Genomic DNA, 19,725 nt, shown 5'->3' on the forward strand with positions numbered 1-19,725 from the left:
AGAAGAGGCAAAATCTCTCTCAGTGTCAACGGAAATAACCAGAAAATGATTCAGAGCAGGACCCTAAACTTAGGATCCAAAATTTCTCTTGAAAAAGCCACACTCTGTTCCTTGGCTAAAGTTAGGTTATGTGGCTCGCCCTAACAGACACCTTGCTGAGTAACTGAGTAACCATAGACCATGTCACTAAAGTTAAGTCCCTAAGACAGGAAAGCTTAAGAGAATGGACTAAACTCCAATCACTTTCCTAAGGTTACGGTCAGATTTTAGATTCAGATTTCATTATGTTACAGCATTTCAGACAGCCCACAAAACTGGTTTAGCTGTATAACTAATAAGAAGGGAATAAAGAATCTAGATGCTATTGTTCTTCAATTGACTTATTAATATTTCCTAACACTAGCCTTCTGTAGTATAGTGATGCAAGGACTTCAGTTATGGAATCTTAAATATATTTTACTGAGAGGTTTTCCAAATAACAGTTTCAATAATCTTACGATTGACATTTTGAATTACACCAATTCATACTCTAGGAGGCACCCTTAAAGTGTGATTTAGGCTACTTTAAGTCTTTTTGTTGTACCAAATAGGCAAGACATATCGTTAATTAGGTGCTAAAATATGGAAGAAAAGAATTGCATACTATCTCCAGAAAAATAAAGGAAGAAAAAAATGGGAAAACAGGTAGAGGGGAAGCCACTGTAATTGTTTCTCAATTGCTCACTTTATTAACATCCATAACAGTGTTGAGTGACTCAGTCCACATAGGATCTATATCTCTATTTAAAACTGACCTTTTTGGCCCCTCATGGGTAATATTTGCTCACTCTCTCAGAAGGGATGACAGATTCTACTTCAATAGAATCTTATCACTTCAGTGCTTAAGTAACAACACGACACTGCAATTAAAACTTCAGACGACTTGATGCATCACTGAAACATGGAGCTTTTGTAGAGTCAAAACCATGCTTTTTCCTTTGCTTGTTTATTAGATGGTTATTCAATGAAACAAAAAAAAAAATCAGTGAACACTTAATATAACAAAATGACTGCATTTTATGCAATAATGACCTATTTCTTAATTCCAGAAGAGTCTGTCATTAGTCTTAATGAGGTGGGTGAGATATGGGAGGTGTCCTGGGTCTGTGGAGAAAATAACTCACTCTTTAAGACAGCAGAATCAGCATTGTTCAGGTTAATACCTTTCTGTCTACTAGCATCCTGCTCTGCCTTCCAGTCTTTCCAGAACCACCTGTGCTCTGCACCCACATTTCATTGCATCAAAACTCAGAAAAATGCAAGAATTCTCTCGCTAACACCTTTTCTGAATTATGGCATTGTCCATTTTGGATGGAGAATGATGCCTCCAGGAATAGGTCCGAGCAAGAACACATGTGCTACTTGCCATCTTTCCCTTATCAGGTTTCATGGTGTATAAAGCCAAACAGTTCATCAGTTGTCAGGACTTTTGAGTTAAGATCATTCCAAACAGGTATCTCTTTCATGTTCACATACGTGTGGAGCAGAACTTATAGCACGTGAAGAAGAGGAACAAGGTGCATGTTAGTGACACCATTTTGATACAATAGGAATTTTTTACTTTTTCCTGAACCGGATTCCTGACTGCAAATCCCTGCACTCCGAGTAAATTCACCTTGATTTACTCTTGCCTCTGTGCTAATTTAGTCCCAAATTTTCATCAAGCCTAAGGATAAGAAAGGATATTCCCATTCTGAAATGGCTGTACTCTGTAGTCAATTCTAATAGAGAGTGTTAAATGGAGAAGAAAATCTATGCAGCTGCCAACAGTTAGTAGCAGAAATAGGCAAGCATTATGTATTAGAATTATTTGTCTAGTGTTTTGGCAATAAACTCGTTGATGTCTGTCTAGAAACCTAATTAAAACATCCTGCTTCTTCTTCCAGAACAAAGTATTACTTAGTCTATCTGTCCAATTGAATACTCATTACTTTGTGCCATGATTGACTGTCCTTTGGGACATGTGAACAACATATAAAATGTAGGATTTGCTTGTAACATTTGAGCTTTCTATTGCACATCATGTGACTGACTGAATGACCTGAACAGCACGTTATTACACTGCAGCCTAAGGCAAAGGCAACATGGAGAACGTTTTCTGCGAGAACCACAGCAATTCCTTTACAATGTGAGATAGAAAACACGCTGCATAGGTAGGCAGGTACCTTACTCTTTCCAATTCCTGCATTTCCAACGTCAAGCACAGAGTGATGCACTGCCAGCAGCTCCTCCAGTTGAACAGCCTACCACCCAGAAGAGACACACAGTGAGTGCCTTTCCTCCCTTGTTGTGCTTCTTATCACAGAGACACAATTATTGACAAAAATCATCTCCCCCTCTACATTCCTATTCCCTTTAATAGGAAAAAATGAACTTGCACCATCCTGGCAGATTTGCCTCAGCTGAGCTGATGTTGCATCAAGCAAAACTGTCTCTCAGAAAATGGTAAGAGAATTGGTGCAAGGTAATGAAAACAGTTACCACAACAAGTGAGAACAAATCCTATTCTGCCAGACAGCCACACAGTCCAGTAAGACTGTGCCCACCCAGACATACAGAACAGTTATTCACAATATTACAATTTTGCCATTGCTTTAGCAGAGTGAATTCCACACTCAGAACAGTTGTACAGCTATAATTCAGCAAAATACAAGGTCAGTCTACTAAAGTAATACATTTCTTCCAAAGACATAGTTCTATGAGTCACAGAATGGAAACAGGTTGGGTGCTTGTGGATTTCTGCCTTAGTGAAGAACATTTACACTCATTTTCTAAAGTCTAACAGGAATAAGATCATGTTCCTCAGCACTTAGCTTCTGTTTCACCCAGCTAGTGGGAAACAAAATATTCTATAGAAGGCTGACTATAAAGTTCACAGTACTCCAAAGTATAGGTTTTTGTCTTTCACCCTTCTGTCAGGATAACGGAAAAAGATAGACAAGAGTATAAAATCCTGTATAAATCCTTAGATCAGCCACATTTAACCAGTCTGGTTATTTCTGTTTCCAACATACCCTAATAAAGGTAAATAGTGTGCTATCACATACAGCAGATGTGGATGTTCCCTGAAGAAAGATGGGAATATATGCTCTTAGTAGTCCAGTAATGTGTGCAGCACAATGTGCATTATATTATACATAAATACCTGAGCACACAAAAGTCACATGCAGCCATGCACATTCCAAATCCACACCCTCTTATTTATATGTTTTTTGCTCCCTCACTCTTCTTACCTCACTATAAATAATTAACCAACAATGAATTTTCTACCAAATACAAAGCCTTGGTACTGAGCACAAACAAACATGTTTGTCACTCTAGATTGTAACTATACACAGCTTTTTTGAACAGGATATATTTTCTTACAGGCATATTTATCATACTGAGGAACATTACTACCATGATAAAATGCCTTTGAAATACCAAGTTATTGAGGGACACCTTATCAATACCGTAATATATTCAAAAATAACCTTCATTTGCAATTGCAAACCCATTTGCAATTATTTTGATTGAAACTCTTAAGGGGAGTAATTAAAGGCAATGAATTCTTTTACTTTGAGAATAAAGCTCTCTTCAGGCTTCAAATGAAGCTTCAGGGTAGATTGTTTACCCATCTGTTCAAACTGTAGGTTCCTCTTCCTAGTAACATCCAGAGCTGGAAACAGGTCACTGATTAGGCCTGTGAAAATTGGGATATCATCTGTTACTATTTTAGGGAAATTAAAGTCTCTTTAGATTCCCATAAGCACCTGGAAAAGGACAGTAAATAACATATCGTAAGAGCATTAAATCATTCTCTTTTTAGGATTCTGTTTTTATTCAAAGGTAAAACATCAGAAATAGCCCCTACTCTTAGACGCTTTTAAGTAAAGATTTTAGCTGATCCTCAGGACTATTTCTTGTCTCCTTGTTTCAAGGGCCCAGCAATTACCAAAACTGACTTGATAGCCTGAAGTCACCAGTCATAATAGTGCTGTGAAAATATTTTAACTAGTCATGTTAGCACAGGAAATAAAACTAAGTGGTTTTTATGAAGAAAACAGTCGATTTACACATGGAGGAAAATTACACATTTTTAATCACTTGTAGCCTTGTAGGCTTTAGGCCAGTGTCAGAGTTCTACTAAACAAAAAAAAGACAAAAAATAAGGTGAAATGTATATCTATTTAATCTTCAGTATTCCACCACTTTGTTCCTTATTCTTAAATGGCAATATTTGCATCATCAAGTATTATTGTATTCATTACAATTTTCATGATGAAATAAGGAAAGCAAAAAATGGCTTCCAAACTTCTACTAATTTGATCTGATGTTAGCAATGCTTTTTTGTTTCTGAAAGGTAAGATTGGACACATTTGCACCAGCTCCACCACCAAAGTTAGATAGATACTCAGTCTAGAGAGAAAGTGTAAAAACATTTGGTCAGTGAAGGGCAGAGAGCAAGCCTGCATCCTCTTCTAAGCCCTACCAGTGGGAAGGCAGACACCCAGCGCAGAAGGTACAACTTTTTCCACGATACATATACATTGCAGTCCCTCCTTCTCAATTTTTTCAAGACTATGTAATACTTACCTCTCTCCCTCTCATTCCAAGGTAACATAGAAATAGAAAGAGAAGGACTTTCAAACAATTTCAACAGCACCTTGACTGACTGGAGTACCCTAATATCCAATTTTGAAGAGGATTGCCATAAAGTTACAGGTCTCTAAATTTAAGACTACAGCAACACCTAAAGGAGTTCTTACAGCTCATGCAGAGATCCCAGATGGTTAATTTTGGTATAGTCAGCAGTGGGACCAGCTACCATAAGAGCAGCAGGCTAAGTATGTGGACAATCAGCTCCTCTGACCTCTGTGCTGCTGTGGCTAGTATCTCCTTATGTCAGCATGCATCACAATATTCATGTTGGTCCACAGTTTCCTTAGTGTGTGCACACTACCCTTCCCTCAATCTGAAAAATCTGTCTGGGATTGCAACCATCCTGCTGTCAGCACCCAAACTGGCTACCAGTTGGGTAAGGTTTGAGAGCATATGCTGCAAACCACGCCTAGGAATTAAATATAAATACAGCCTGGTTAGTATTATCACACATAAATACAATTAAAAAAAAAAGGAAAAAATAAACAAAAAATCAAACCAATCCAAAAACTCAAACTAAAACCAAAACCAGAAACAAATTCACAACTTAAAAATATACCATTTTTAAAGTTGACAGATGTCTCTATCCTCTTCTATGACAGTGTGAATCAAATGCACTAAATATGTCACAAATGATAAAAAATAAAAAGTAATTTTCAAATTCAGGACAGTTCACAATCAGTAAGAATTTTTTTTTTCTAAGGTAATAAATATGCCAATTATCTGCATTGAAAATAAGTCTCCACATTTTAGAAATGGTACACTTAGGCAAAGAATAGAGCTGATAATGAAACTAGGAAATTTAGGAATATACTGTGCTTAATAAGCTTTTGGTTAGATCAAGGTAATTTTTTTGTTTGTTGTTGGTTTGCTGTCTCGTGGGTTATTGAAGTGTAGGCTGTGCATCTTAACAGCAGCCTGGTGTGTGGATTGTCCTGTGTACAAAGACTTTAAGACATCCAGGCTATTTGCCATGGCATGACAGGACCAGAAGTCCCTTCCTTCACTGCATATGCACTAAAAGCCCTGATAACCCTGTTCTGCAGCAATTTTCATACGCTAGGATCTTAGTGCCCCAAAGGTATATTTTAAATTCTAGAAGTCCCCACTGGGACAATATTCTCAGAACTCTCTGAACTGCTGTATATTTTTTTTAGTAGCCCAGAATTTTTGTCAAAGGGATTTGATTTTTCCCATTTCCATTAAAAGTAAAACAAATAAGACTTAAAAGTAAATAAACAAGAACATTCTAGCTTTTGCTTCATACATTAATGTTAATACTATTATTAATACTATGATTAATACTGAACTGGCAAAGAGTGGTATAAATTACTTTTCCCAATTCAGAAAGTGCCTCCAAGACAAAGTAATCATTAGACTTGAGGCATCCTTGTTCTGCTGAAGCAAACAATATTAATTATCTTAAGATATGCATGTCTTAATTTCATTATCTCTAGAAAATGGCAAGAATGTGTCAGGAAATCTTCAGGATATTTAGAGATAATTTCAAATTATGCAGGCATGAAATAAAGTTGCTTTTGATTTCATCATGGCCTTGCCTGCTATTTGCGTTTATAGCTTAATGTTTAAGGATCTTATTACACTGACAAAACTGAATATTAAGAATGCCTTGGGAAAAATTATACAGTTCAAAATGACTAAAACAGCATACATACCAGGGAGAAATTATATAATTTCTAGATTTAAGGTTTTAAGATAATATTTCCAAATATAAATTCTTTCTATTATAATAATTAAATTATTTAGAAATGCTACTCCCCCCCCATTTTTCAAACAGTCCTCCACTGTATTTACTGGGAAAAGTTTAAAGAAGTGTTCGTCCAACTAGAATATGCTATCTGTTTTTCAGAATAATTCCTACTCTGCTATTCTCTTCTCCAAATGATAAAGTTGTCTTTCTAATACACAGCAGCACAATGTAGTCAGTCATCCCAGGTATGAAGTGGAGATATACAATTTTTTAATGCACACTTAATACATTACAAACATACCAAGATCAGAGGAAAGGACACTTTCTTTCACATTCATATCTGACAATTTATTAAGGATGGACATGTGATTTAAAGTGTCTTCAAAATAAAAATTAAGACTATATACATGAATCCCTCCTATTATTATACAATATCCACCTGCATTGGTATGGAGTATCTGTTGACATGTATCCAACCCAGCAGCCCAGAGGCCCTCACCTGTTCAGGGAGCAGCTCCCAGTAGAGTAGTTACAAGGTGATAAACTTCCTAGCTAACAGACACGCATCAATAAACCCTTCAGCAACCAACGTAATTTCAGAGATCAGTTCAATGTCAGGGACAGCCATGCCACAGGTTCTAGGAAAGAAAACAAACCCCATAATCCAAATACGCAGATTAGTATTTAAACATAGTGAGAATAAGTAATTTAAATCAAATGTCTGATGTGTGCAAACATTTTTAAAAGCAGAGCTCAAAAGAGCCACAATTAAGAGTGTCAGTCAAAGCTAACAAGAACCTCACTTCAAAGCAAGAGAAGATAATTAGGCATTGTTGATTGTTAATATCCAATAATATTGCTGCACACAAAGGAGGCAGTTGAGAAACACAGAGACAGGTACTGCTGAAACTTAGAGCAGTCACAGTCTGCAGTGGTGTCATTTGCCACCGACAACTGGAGGTCACAGCCAACAGCTGTAGAGGGTCTGGAAGTGCAACACCCTACCATTACTAAAAATGCCACAATTTTTTAAAGCACTTTGATTTTTTTGGAGGGCTTTAATGATTTTATGTGAAGTCTCAGTGGCTTTTAGAGGTTTCACTGTTTTTTTTTTTAAATATAAACTCCAGTTCAAACTTTTAGAACAAAGTCACAGACATATTAGTGATACAAATGAGAAAAATCTCATTAAATCTCATTTTAAAAGTATCACAAAGTAATATTGCTATTGCTAAACAATATCCTCATTTTAAAAATCACTACTTAGATTATATAATAGCAACGAAGAAATCTTGAATTTTTTGTTCAAGTCAGCTACAAACCAGCAACTTTTTCCCTCAGAGCACTTCCTCACTCCTGCAAAACAAATATTTTTTTGTTCCCTATTCATATTTGAATATGACGAAATCAAGACCAGTAATTTAAGTCAGCAGTATATTTCTGACAGAAGTCAATAACATAGTCTAGAAAAAGAGTAAGAACCTCTCTGCTAAACAACTTTTAAGCAAACTATGCTCTAAGAGGCATTTCTTCATAAGCCCAAACAAGGGCTGCTATATGCATTGCAGTCAATTATGAAAAATTACTTGCTCTTCTACCTACCATAATTATTACACTTTTTGCAAATAGAGTAACTGCTTATGCAAGAAATATCAGGCTAGTAGAATTCATTATGTCTTCTCTCTCTTGTGGGATTTTATTAAGTGGCAAATATGTGGAGCTAATGCTTTAGCAGTTACCTCTTGTCTCTCCCATGCGCTGCACAATAGATAGAAGCTGTTACAGACATCAACTACAGAGCTGGATTCCTGAGTCTCAAATGCTCCAGTTCATATTATAATTCCAAAGACTTTTTATTTGGTTTATTTTTTTGTGAAAACCAAGCAAATGTAAGACTTCTGCTTTATGCAGAAGTAGATTTTGAAAATTAAAAAAAAGAAAAAAAAAACCACAAAAAACCCCCAAATCCAAAACCCCAACCAAAGCCAAAGAAAACCATAGTAGAAAGCAATGATTTATCTTTCAGCAGAGATCTTGTTAATTAATATTATTGCATGTCCCTTATCCTTTTCTTCCCAAACAAAAAAAAAAAGGAACAACAAAAATAATAGACAACAAAAACAAATCACATGCATTTTCCATTCTCTGGTAGTCCACTGAGAGATGAAACACCTGGTAGTGACAGGGAATGAAGTGTCTTTCTGCAGTGAAAGCATGTAGGTCTATGGTATCAGGAATTCCATGGTTAAAGCAGAAAAAACAAAACACACCAAGATCTGGACATACTTTTAATACAGAAGAAAATACTAACTGTATTTGAACTTGCTCACAAAAGCAACAGTGATGCCTGGTTCTAAGCTATCTTTCACAAATCCAAGACCTTTACTGTGCAGATAGCATGTACATACTTGTGCCTCCCCAGACAGCCTGACAATGCCTTGCAGCTTGCCTCACCAAAGTTCATGTTAAGAAATGAAATCACAGAATGATTTCTTTCTCAAGTCTTGATAAAATCAGTGAAAGTGTCAATGCAAGAGTCAGGTGACAACTTTTGCACAAGCACGTGAGGGACGACTCCTTTTTAAGCAAGTCCTGCACCATGTAGTTCAAAGGACAGCTCAAAAAGTTTGTTGAAAGAAATTGGCAATTTTACTGCCCATCAGGCTGGAGCAATTGTTTGTGGAATTAATTCATTCTCAGAAACATCATTTGGATATAAACTCACTGAGCAGAGCACGCAAAATATATTCAGATCTTTTAAATTCAAAACTTTCTTCCTCAAAATATTAGTAGTAAGATACAAAGCATAAATACAGACTTTAAGAAAAAGATAATGGGCTGTCCCACAGTGCCTAAAAGCATATGACTGTTTTTAATGTGCACTGCACTTTTCACAGCTTCTCAACAATCACACACTCAATATCTTCCTAGGTCAGGGTACGAAGCTTTATTTTCAGTTGGTAGTTTCGAAACGCCTATGAATACTTTCATGCCTACACCCAACCAAGAATGTGATAGCTAGACAGTTTTCAAATGGTGATTTTACTAGGTTAACTGAGCTGTGAGGATTCCTATTTACCACAAAACAGTGAATATTCTTGCATATGTTTAGGTACCTCCTATGTGTGCACAGGTATCTTTAAAATTTGATATAGATTAAAAAAAACAAACAACAAAACAAAACAGCAAGGTAGACATTTAATTTCCCTTGTCATTATGGTGTGGAGGCAGGCACAACATGAATACTGATCTTTTTTTAACAGCAATTCTGTAGCAAAAAGAAGTTGCACTTCATTGCAAACCAGGGCTAGGAACACTAGGTGGGATATATACGCTAAATGTGGACTTGAGATATTAGTATACCATAAAATCACACAATAGCACTACCTGTCTGAACAGAGCTATGAGGTTTTCAGGTAGTTCTGTCTGACCTGCACATCTGGGGATCATGGTAATAATATTCTAGCTGTGGACTTCAACGTAATATTTTCATCAAGAAATACAAATCTGTTAAACGAAAGGCAACACAAAAAAGTGTTAAAAGAAAGATAATACTTATAGAAAGGGACAGTTTACTAGAGCTTATCAAACAGAGGTATTTCCCTGGTAGCCACCAGATTTTAGTAATCTGTGGCTCCTCTGGCCAGCACTGAATAGGGAAGGAAAAGACCAGACTGCTAGAGTCACAAGGAGTGCATATTGCTGAAGCATGCCTATAGGAAGAATCATCTTTTGAAACATGCAGAATAAATGAGACCAGTAGGGATGCAGTGGGTTTGAAAAGGTCAGGAGACAATATTGAGTAAAGAAAGCAGAAGAAGAAGAACATGGGACCGTGGAAACTCAAGGCATGTCTCAAAAGTGCTGGAAAACCCTGGAAGCACTGAGATTTCTTGCCAAGTTAAATCCTGTCAAACTTCTCACCCATATGATGCCATGATTTCACATGGTGGGACTTGAACAGGGCCAGAATTTCAATAGCAAAGCTTCAATTGGAATCCTGCAGGACCAGGATTTCACTGACATTTGTTGCTACATTTTGAAGACAAATTGATTTTAAGGTAGTATATCACACAGGTGATTTACTGTTTCCATCTACTTCCTCATTTACAAAGGGTTTCAGAGGAACTTTGGAAAAAGATATTACAGGTTCAGCATTTATAGCCTGCAAAGGACAATAAAGATGCACTGCTGAAATACTCCTTTTTCTTGTTTCTAATTGTATCATGGATAGTCTTTAATTGTACTACCACCACTGACTGAACTACCAAGGCACCACTGAAGTCATTGAAGCACCCCCAGGCTCCTGTCTGGACCAAATCTTAACAGATATTCTCTGTAGAATAAAATCAGAAGTGAAGGTTTAACATCTTTTTCTTAAAAGCAACAGTTTCCAGCGTAATTCACATGAAAAAATGCTAAACACCAATCTCCATACTGCTTAGCAGAACATCTCACCTTTTCATCCATGTATTCTGAACAGTTGAAGATGTACACCATCATACCAAGGGCACAGCCTAAATCTTCAGTGGTCTCTGTCTTACCTATGCCAGCTAGTTCTTCAGGAGAACCACTCACTTTCAGGTCGAGAGCTTGAGTTAGAGTAATGTAACACCTTAACATAAGAAAAGTGATTGTTTGCATTGCAATGAACTTCTGCAATATCAGGAGGTTTTGTTTTTTGATTTTGGTTTTTTTTTTTTCCAAACCTTATGTTTCATGGGTGATTTATTCCAAGACTTTCTCATTAAAATTTAATGTCCTAAGCCACAAATGTACCTCTTCCATGTTCATGTAAAATCACTGTGTGATACTACTTGGAAAATGCTTATTTTAGAAAACTAAACACATCAGCATTTTTTAGCAAGAAGGAGCATCCTATCAGTGGTCACATAGGACAGGAAACAGGAGACTGTAGTTGCTGCTTTGCCTATTTCAAAGACTTAAGCCCCAGAATTGGCCCCCCAACTGCAGGTCGTAAGCACTAAGCCAGTCAGGGTGTCTGGGTGCATCTTTTTGGACCATTTATTTTAACAAGAAATTCTATACTGGAGTAGAAACATTTCCAGAAAAAAAATAAATTCATTGTGTGTGGTGTGAAAAAACACTAACAAAGTGGTTTGGACTTTAATACACAAACAAAAAAAAATTGCTGAAAAGTCCTGATTAACCTTGATAAAGATCCACTCATATTCCCCTTCAGACTAGACACTGAATACATACATATGCAAAGAATATTTCAGTAATTTTAAATGTAACGGCCATTAAAATCATACCATTACATAAGTATGCATACCTACATGCACACACATGCTCAAAGATATTGTGTCTTAATAATCATATACATATGAGTTAGGAAAGAACACTGAACTTCTAAGAAACATTTAACTTCTTATTCACAGAAACAGGTAAGGCAGACTGTTGTAAGTAGCAGTCATTACCTGTCAGTCAAAGGTGTAATGACTAGCCAAGGGGTATTTCCCAAGTACTTAAAAATGTACTGAAACTGAGCATTGCTAATGTTGGCAAAACAGTGTTTCTGGACATCATCCCATCTATGGCGTAGCTATGACAACCAAGCAAAAGCTCTGAAACCGGTGACCTAAAAAGCCACTGTAGAGTCATGATGCCAGGTAGGAGCTATTCAGATGGAAGAAATGCCACCCATCAGAATGCTGTCAAACATTCCTAGCCACTTAGGACCAATAACTACTACAACCAACCATAAAGGATTAGATGCACCCTGAGGCATTTGTGCTTTTATATAGATGCAAGTGTAATAAGAGATCATTTTAATAGAGCTATTACAGCAGTACACATTGTCACTTACTAAGTCAAGATCTCTCCTTACAAAAAATGCAGCCTTTGCCTGGTAGCAGACATTACTTTGACCAGAATGAGTTTCATTTTACTCCTCAAGCCTTGTTTCTTCTTATCTTAATGCTGTCTTAGAAAACCATTTTATTTCTGAAGTTCAGGAGGTTAGAAGGAAAATGAGAATTCCTTCCTATTTCAATTCCCATCCAGTGAAACGTTTTGTTCATTCAAACCAACAGCATATGCCAGCCACCTTAGGTTTACCTAAACAAAGTTACACATAGAGTGAGCACTTTGGTTTAAATAAACATTGAAAGTTTCAACTGTATGCACTTATAAAGAGTCACTATAGGAGAGGAGTGACTTGCTCTAGAGATGCATGTGTGCCTCTAAAAGGAGAGAAAAACACAGTGTGAATTACTGAAGGCAGAATAAACTGTGCATGGAAAATATAGATGATTCAAATACACACCACCTGAGCTCAAAGGCTTGCTAATACATCTCTGGCATGAATGTCTACAGTGCAAATGGCCATGATTTTTTGATGATCATCCAAGGAAAGTTCTCAAAGCAGCATGGTAAATAAGAGCATTTCTCCAAGTGACCTGAAAGATTTAGATAACCATCTAAAACCTCAGATGGACCTCAGCAACATCTACCATTATTGCTACTAGAAATTAGTTCTGCCTACATCATGAACTAGATCACCACAAAAACTGGCTTGTATGTACAAATTTGCTGGTATTAAACCTGAGATGCCAGAAGAAATCCTGGTTAAAACAGACATTTGAACCACCCCTAAAACAATGACAATCCAGGTGAGCAAAATTACTGCAAAAGGTCAGCTAGGCAGGGTAGGAGGAATGGATGGATAAGACGATGAGCATGAAGTTGAATTGTAAATTCTGTGGTTTTAATCTTCACAGAGATATGCACCAGACTCTGTTCTCTCTGCTTCTCTTCATAAGCCAGTATTGCCTCCATGACGCAGAGATGTACCGGTTTGTGTGCAGTTTCCTCAAGGTGTTGCAACCAAGACTCTACCTTTGAAGCAAAAAACCCAAGCATGCATAAATGGTACATTTGATACTAAAAAGAAAGGAAGCTAATCTCATTAATCTTTACAAAGGATTTTCTTTACATTAAAGTTTTTACTAACTTGAAACAAAAGCAGACTTTTTCCCTCCATTTTCTCTGTTATTGCCTCTGCATTAGGATTTAGATGAGATGATAGACATTGCTTTGTTTTACATATCCACTTGACTGGAACACCCAGACATAATGTCTTAGAGCTCCAAATATGAAAGTCTGAAGTTTTTGTGTTCACAGACACAGAGTAAGCCCAGACAATACAGTCTTTCCTATGTCTCTATGTACTCAAATGTAGCTGTATCTTGGAGAAACTATCCCTAAGAGGCAAGCTGCATATATTTGTCCATTCAGTCTGAGGCCTCCCTGCTGAGACAATCAATCATTAGAACCACAAGCAACATTGATTTTATGCAATGTGAATGCTTATGCATTCAGTACTGTTCTGAGAACAATAAGTTATTGTCTCAGAAGTTGCTGATCTGTTCTCTCTGACCTACCACTACACAGTTAGCACAAATACTGGCTGGCCAATCAGCAAATATAAGGCTCAAAACCAGCTGAAACCCTGTTCAGATGATAGGGGACGTGTGAGAGCACTGGAGGTCTGGAGAGGTGTGTGCTAAAGGATAAGATAGGAGGGGATGTGAAACTATATAAAAAAAGATGAAATAAAAAGGGCAGACAGGAAGTATGAGAAATGCAACATTTAACCATAATCTTGATCAGTTCTGTGACTTTTAGTACCTTTTTTTCTTTTTCTTTGCATCAAAACAGTAAGCTCTCTACACTTCTTTTAAAAAACACCTTATGTACAAGAGGTAGATAGACAATGTATTAAATTTTTAGTAAATCACGCAGCTTTGGGTAACAAAATGTTCTGGTTTTATTATTATTTGTTTATTTATCATTATTTTTTCAAAATTTACATTTTTAAAAGTAGCATCCCAAAGAGGGCAAAATCCATGAAGGAGGTTTCACATAATTCAACACACCTGGCTCTACATTTGTCATGAAACAGAATATAATCCTTTTCTCTGCCCAAGGGCAGCATTTATAGATTCCTCTGTATTCTCTTGAAATTTATGATCAGCAACTCTGCCAAAAAGTATGGTAAGATGATGGGCTACCCACACCCAAAAATAGAAGATGTATAAGGAAGCCATTTACCTTAGGTTTGTGCCAATGACACTAATGCATACTTCTGTTAAACTGGATGACTATCTGAGTGTTGTATGATTACTACACAAAAGGTTTTTATGGGAAAAGCTAGAGCAAAATGGTCACAGATAAATCAGTGAATGGAGTTAATCACACTACTCTTCTGACTTTCAGTTGTCAGAACAGTCTGAAGGACAAAGATATCTCAATATAAAACCGAGAAGTCTTGAAATTGTTATTAATTATGGCTAGTGCTTATATCCCAAATTACCTATTGAGGTCGAAATGACTTGTGTAACTAGATATCTCCCCAAAGACCGTGGACTTTGAAGATCACTGTCGATACACCAGCATACTCTGTTCCTGACAACTAGAACAGAAGATTTGTTTGGCTGCTCTTATATGTGGGTGAAAAAAATCGCTGAGATTTAGTTACATGAAGAATCTGTGAGAGTCTACCATCATGTTTGAAAAGGCTCCGTGTTCGAGCCTCACAAGTCCTTCATCCTCTTGGAAAGTATCAGTTCTTCTGTTGCATGTCACAGCCCTTCAAAAAAAGGCTTAGCCTGAGGCACACTAAAAACTGTAGCATTGAGAATTGATGGCTGTGGCTGGATAGTAACTGAGGCCAGGAGTATCACCTGGCATGTAGATAACATAGTATGAAGCTCCTGAAATACATCAAAGTGCCTGTGCTTTTATATAAATTGTTCTCAAAGCATCACAAAACCCAGCAGATTATTGTTCACAGGAGGAACACAGAAGGACAGTTACAAAAACATTCCTCGTACAATAGTCAACAGCCTAACAGATACCATAGATCTTTCAGTCTTACTTATCATCACTACACATAGTATGCCTGAAATTTGATCAATCTGTGCTAGAAGGAGAATAGATTTGATGATCTCACTGACCTTTTCCATTTCTAATTCCTGCAAACCTACAATCCAAAAATCTAAATAAATGCAACTTTCACTGACTAAATTTTCAGCAAAGACAGCCCAGGACCTGTAACACGTCTCTCATTTCTCTTTGCTGAATACCTTCTACTTGTCCTAGCTGGGAGAAAAAAATGTTTACTACCTTCCTTAGGCAAAGTGTTCCTGTTTGCAAAGTAAATTAATGCTCAGTAACAAAGGTGCAGTTCTATGATACTGTCACCTCATGCAGTTAGCTGGACAACTTGTCTTTCTGTAGACAAAATGAAGTACATTCATACACAAAGAGGCTCACCTGTTTTGGCTGTGTTCCTTTTGAAAGGATGTCTAGCAAGTCTGCTGAAAAAACAAAATAGAAGCAAGGAAAAGACGTGCTTTGTTTCTTCGTACGCAGATAAAGCTTTTTCACAAAGAGAAAGTCTGAAAATATGACAGAGATTTTAACCATACGTGCCTTTTATCATCCTAAAAAAATAAGCCAAAAATTCCCTCCCAGTTAAGGTAAAAATCAGACCAAACAGTATAACAGAACAACACAATCCACTTTTAATTTAAAGTTATAACAATGAACACAGCTGTAAGGAACAGAGAAGGTGGCAAACCTTATATGTTTCCTTTCCAGAAAATGAAAGGGAATATCATCTTGTAATAATTAAGACCAAGGAACCCAAGAGAAGGGAATTTTGCCAGAAAAGTTCCTAAAAAGGTAAGTCTGGCTAGGGGCAAAATCCTCTTTGACCTTCCAAAGAGTCCAGCCTCAGCAAGTAAGGGACAAGAAAAAAAGTTCCTACTCAACAGGGCAGTTAGGTGCAGATAAATGAAAAAAAAACCCAAACCCAACAACACAAAACAACAAAGAAAGCAGCAGAAAAGAACCAGTTGAATGTGAGTGCAAAGTAGCCACTTTTTTCAAGATGCATATTTTATCTTTGATGTATGAATACATATTTGTATTGACACAAGAAGTGAATAAATATACTTTTACAGTAAGACATGCTGCTGTCCACATTTTTAAACTGCAGCTTTAAGTGACTAGAAATATATTTAAAATTTCAAACATAGAGCTTCCCTATAGAACATTATAATATATTAGCTTTACAGAATTGCCCATGATGAGAACTTTCCCTGGCATATGTGGATTGAATTACAGGTATATTGACAATGCAAAATCTTTACTATTGAAGGGTTCAGTGACTTTTTTTGGTCAGAATGAACACTTAAGGCACAATGTTTTGTGTCAAGTTCAAATGTTAAGGTTGATTCCTGTACTTAACTTTGCCAACATTAAATAACAGACCATAAACTTGTATTTTAATCATCACTGTCCTAAATGACATGGAGTTCAGCAGAAGAGATTTCTGCAGCTCAGAAGTATTATATCTCTGTGTGATTCCAAGAGGTTAAAAAACTAACAATGAGTAAATAAAAGAAGATATTAAAGATATGTGAAGGAATGATCTCCAGAACTTTGTCTCAAATCATGTCACCAGCAACTGCCAGTCCATGTAAAAGGAAAATAAGGCAAATAATTACTTTGATTTTAATAATAAAAATGCAAAATCCACTTCTGATATTCTCCCAAGTAAGCCTGAGACCCTCATAATAATGTTAATTCAGTGGGTTAGAAACAAGTCTATGAAAGAAATACTCAAATTAACAGTCAATATGGTATTATTTAGGAAATATTCTAAAGAATTCAAATGCAAGATATAAATTAATAGAAACTAATAACTCTACTAACTTTGAAGTCTGTTGATCTCATCAAATTTGTTTGCATCTTCAAGGCAGCTAGCTTCTGATGTTTTCAGAGCCAGTGAAAATACTTTCTAGAAAAGACCATGAGCGTTGAACTACCATCCAAATGAAAATGACAGAATCTGCCATGTTTATTTTGCCAACCTTTCACTTGTTCAGTGAAATATACCACATATTTACTTTTCAGAATTATTTGCAGCTGAAACTAGAAAAATAAAAAGAGAAAAAACTGTACTAATCAAAATAATTTATCGAACAGAGGAACTAGAGCTAGTAAGAGCTTAACAAATTCTCCGGTAACTGTTATTGTATATCACAACATAAGATATCTTTAAATAATGAAAATGCACAGCATATTATTAAAGGATTAAAAAAAAAATAGAAGAAAATACAAGCTTAGAAAGCTGTGATTTTGTTTAACTCCTACATGGAAACAGCAATTTTTTTTAACACATGCAGTTACATAGCATACATGTAAATTCTCACTACTAACACCTGAAGAAAACATAACTCTCTGCAATAATGATTCAGGAAAAAAGTTTTAAATAAAAGTATAAAGAAGGGAGTGAGTAATATTGATACACTAATGGTATTGCTATTAATTAAATCCTTACCTGATTGTTATCTAAAGTTTCAAGCAGCTATTCATCTGACTTCAATAAAGGATTTTATTTCCTCTGATGCTCTTCATAAAAAAATTCAACGGCTGTCCATGTTTGGCAGATTTCTGCCAAAATCTGGAAATAAGAAGAGTAATAATAACATCCATGTCTCTCTCTATATATCACATTTCAAATTGGTACCTTTAATTAAATTATATTTAATTCACAGTGATGGTAAACTACACCAGACAAGAAGTTCATTTCTCTAGGCTGTGAATTTTGATCCCTAGGTAAGTCATATGAAAATATTCACTTCTATCATTAACTGCTTGGAAAAAAACCTAATCAGACAAATAGTTTGTTACATACTATTCTGCAAAAAAACAGAAGAAAAAAATGTACATCTCTCTCTTTTTCAGTACTCAACTCTTGCACAGCATTGACAACTACACTTTGGACTTCATTTTCTACTTTTCTGAAGTTGGAGTCTTAGAAGGTTGGACAAGGTAGTATCTTCCCATACTAAAAGCCTGACCTGTACAGCAAAGAGACAGCAGAGAGCAAAATAAGTCCACGATCAAGAAAAGTCAGACATAAGCGTATAATGACATGTTCAAATGGTATCTAACTAAAAAACACAACAAAATAAATTATATGCACTCTAGATATTGGATATACTTTCAGATTTGCACCAAAAATGTGAAGTTAATAGGCCTAGGTGAAATATTTCTTGATGCTGTTACTGTGGGGGTTTTTTGTTTTGTCCTGTACTGTGATATATTGTACATATTAACATTAAAAGGCAAGTTTGTTTCCACAGCTGCATTGAATTTGATGTAAGCTACAGACACAGTATTTGCAGACTAGAAACCTTGGGGAGTGATAGGGCATTTCCTGTATTTTGTTACTACTTTGTAAGATAGCAATTAAAAAAAACCCTAAACTTTTTATCTGTGATTTGAAAAGATGACAGTCAATCCTTTCCTCATTATTTTTGCTAAAAAAAAAAAAAAAATCATAAATTTTCTGTGCTAATCCTGTTTAGGAGCTTTCTGCATTTAAAATAATTTTAAATGTTCTTTTATTAAAACTGTAAGTGATAAATTACTGGTATATGGAAATAGAATAGAAACATTATGTTACACTCACTCTCTTGTGCTTTCAGCTTTATAGTTCTTTTTATTTTAAAAATGAAAAAAAATTAAAACATTTGGAAATCAGTCTTCAAATTTTTTTCTCAAAATGATTAAAAAAAATTTATTCGAATTTTGAAAACCAACAACTGATGCATGTTATAGCTTAGGAACCAAAACCACTGGGATTCTTTTTGAGAAACTGAAATAACTTTTTTTTTTTTGGTTCACAGAACCTTCTTTGGTGTTCCAGCTACCTGATCAACAATTGGGTTAAATGTATACATTGCTTCCCTTCTGGCACCCCTCATTTTTTTTCTTTTTCCTTTTTTCTTTTCTATCTTCTGTCAGGTCAACAGTCTCCCTGTGAACTCATTCTTTGCACCATGTCCTGGACTGCATCAAAAGCAGAGTGGCCAGCAGGTCGAGAAGTGATTCTCCACCTCTCCTCTGCTCTTGTGAGACTCTTCCTGGAATTATGTGTCCTGCTCTGGTGCCCCCAACATAAGAATGATGTGCACTTGTTGGAATAAGTCCAGAGAAGAGCCATGAAGATGATCAGAGGGCTAAGAGAGTTGGGGTTGTTCAGGTTGGACAAGAGAAGGCTCCAAGGACACCTTATAGCACCTTCCAGTGCCTAAAAAGGGCCTAGAAAAAGAAAGCGTGTGCAGATATGTGTGAAAGTTGTAGTTAGCACAAGACTAAGGAAGATTTTATTTGGCTTATCAGTTTATGTGGCAGGTAAGTCAAAGACCAGAAATATACTTTCCAGTATGTCGTTTAAAGTAATGGAACTGTATTAACACCATATTTACATAGTGATTTTATTATTCCAATTG

At 36.1% G+C, this 19,725-nt stretch overlaps 1 protein-coding gene across 1 annotated transcript in view; it reads right to left on the reverse strand.

Annotated features, from left to right (window-relative positions):
• The window catches only part of DNAH11 (dynein axonemal heavy chain 11), a 76,350-nt gene extending 63,550 nt beyond the window's left edge, over positions 1-12,800 (reverse strand). The window contains 11 exon segments of the mRNA XM_025895405.1: positions 1,406-1,528; positions 2,186-2,282; positions 3,597-3,791; positions 3,923-4,015; positions 6,891-7,027; positions 9,781-9,849; positions 9,852-9,898; positions 10,592-10,727; positions 10,843-11,006; positions 11,833-11,993; positions 12,681-12,800. Coding sequence (XP_025751190.1) covers positions 1,406-1,528; positions 2,186-2,282; positions 3,597-3,791; positions 3,923-4,015; positions 6,891-7,027; positions 9,781-9,849; positions 9,852-9,898; positions 10,592-10,727; positions 10,843-11,006; positions 11,833-11,993; positions 12,681-12,800 — 1,342 coding nt within the window.
• Positions 12,801-19,725: the final 6,925 nt, after the last annotated feature.

The sequence above is a fragment of the Manacus vitellinus genome, unplaced genomic scaffold (assembly GCF_001715985.3).
Source record: "Manacus vitellinus isolate BGI_N305 unplaced genomic scaffold, ASM171598v3 scaffold_3_pilon, whole genome shotgun sequence".
Classification (NCBI taxonomy): domain Eukaryota; kingdom Metazoa; phylum Chordata; class Aves; order Passeriformes; family Pipridae; genus Manacus; species Manacus vitellinus.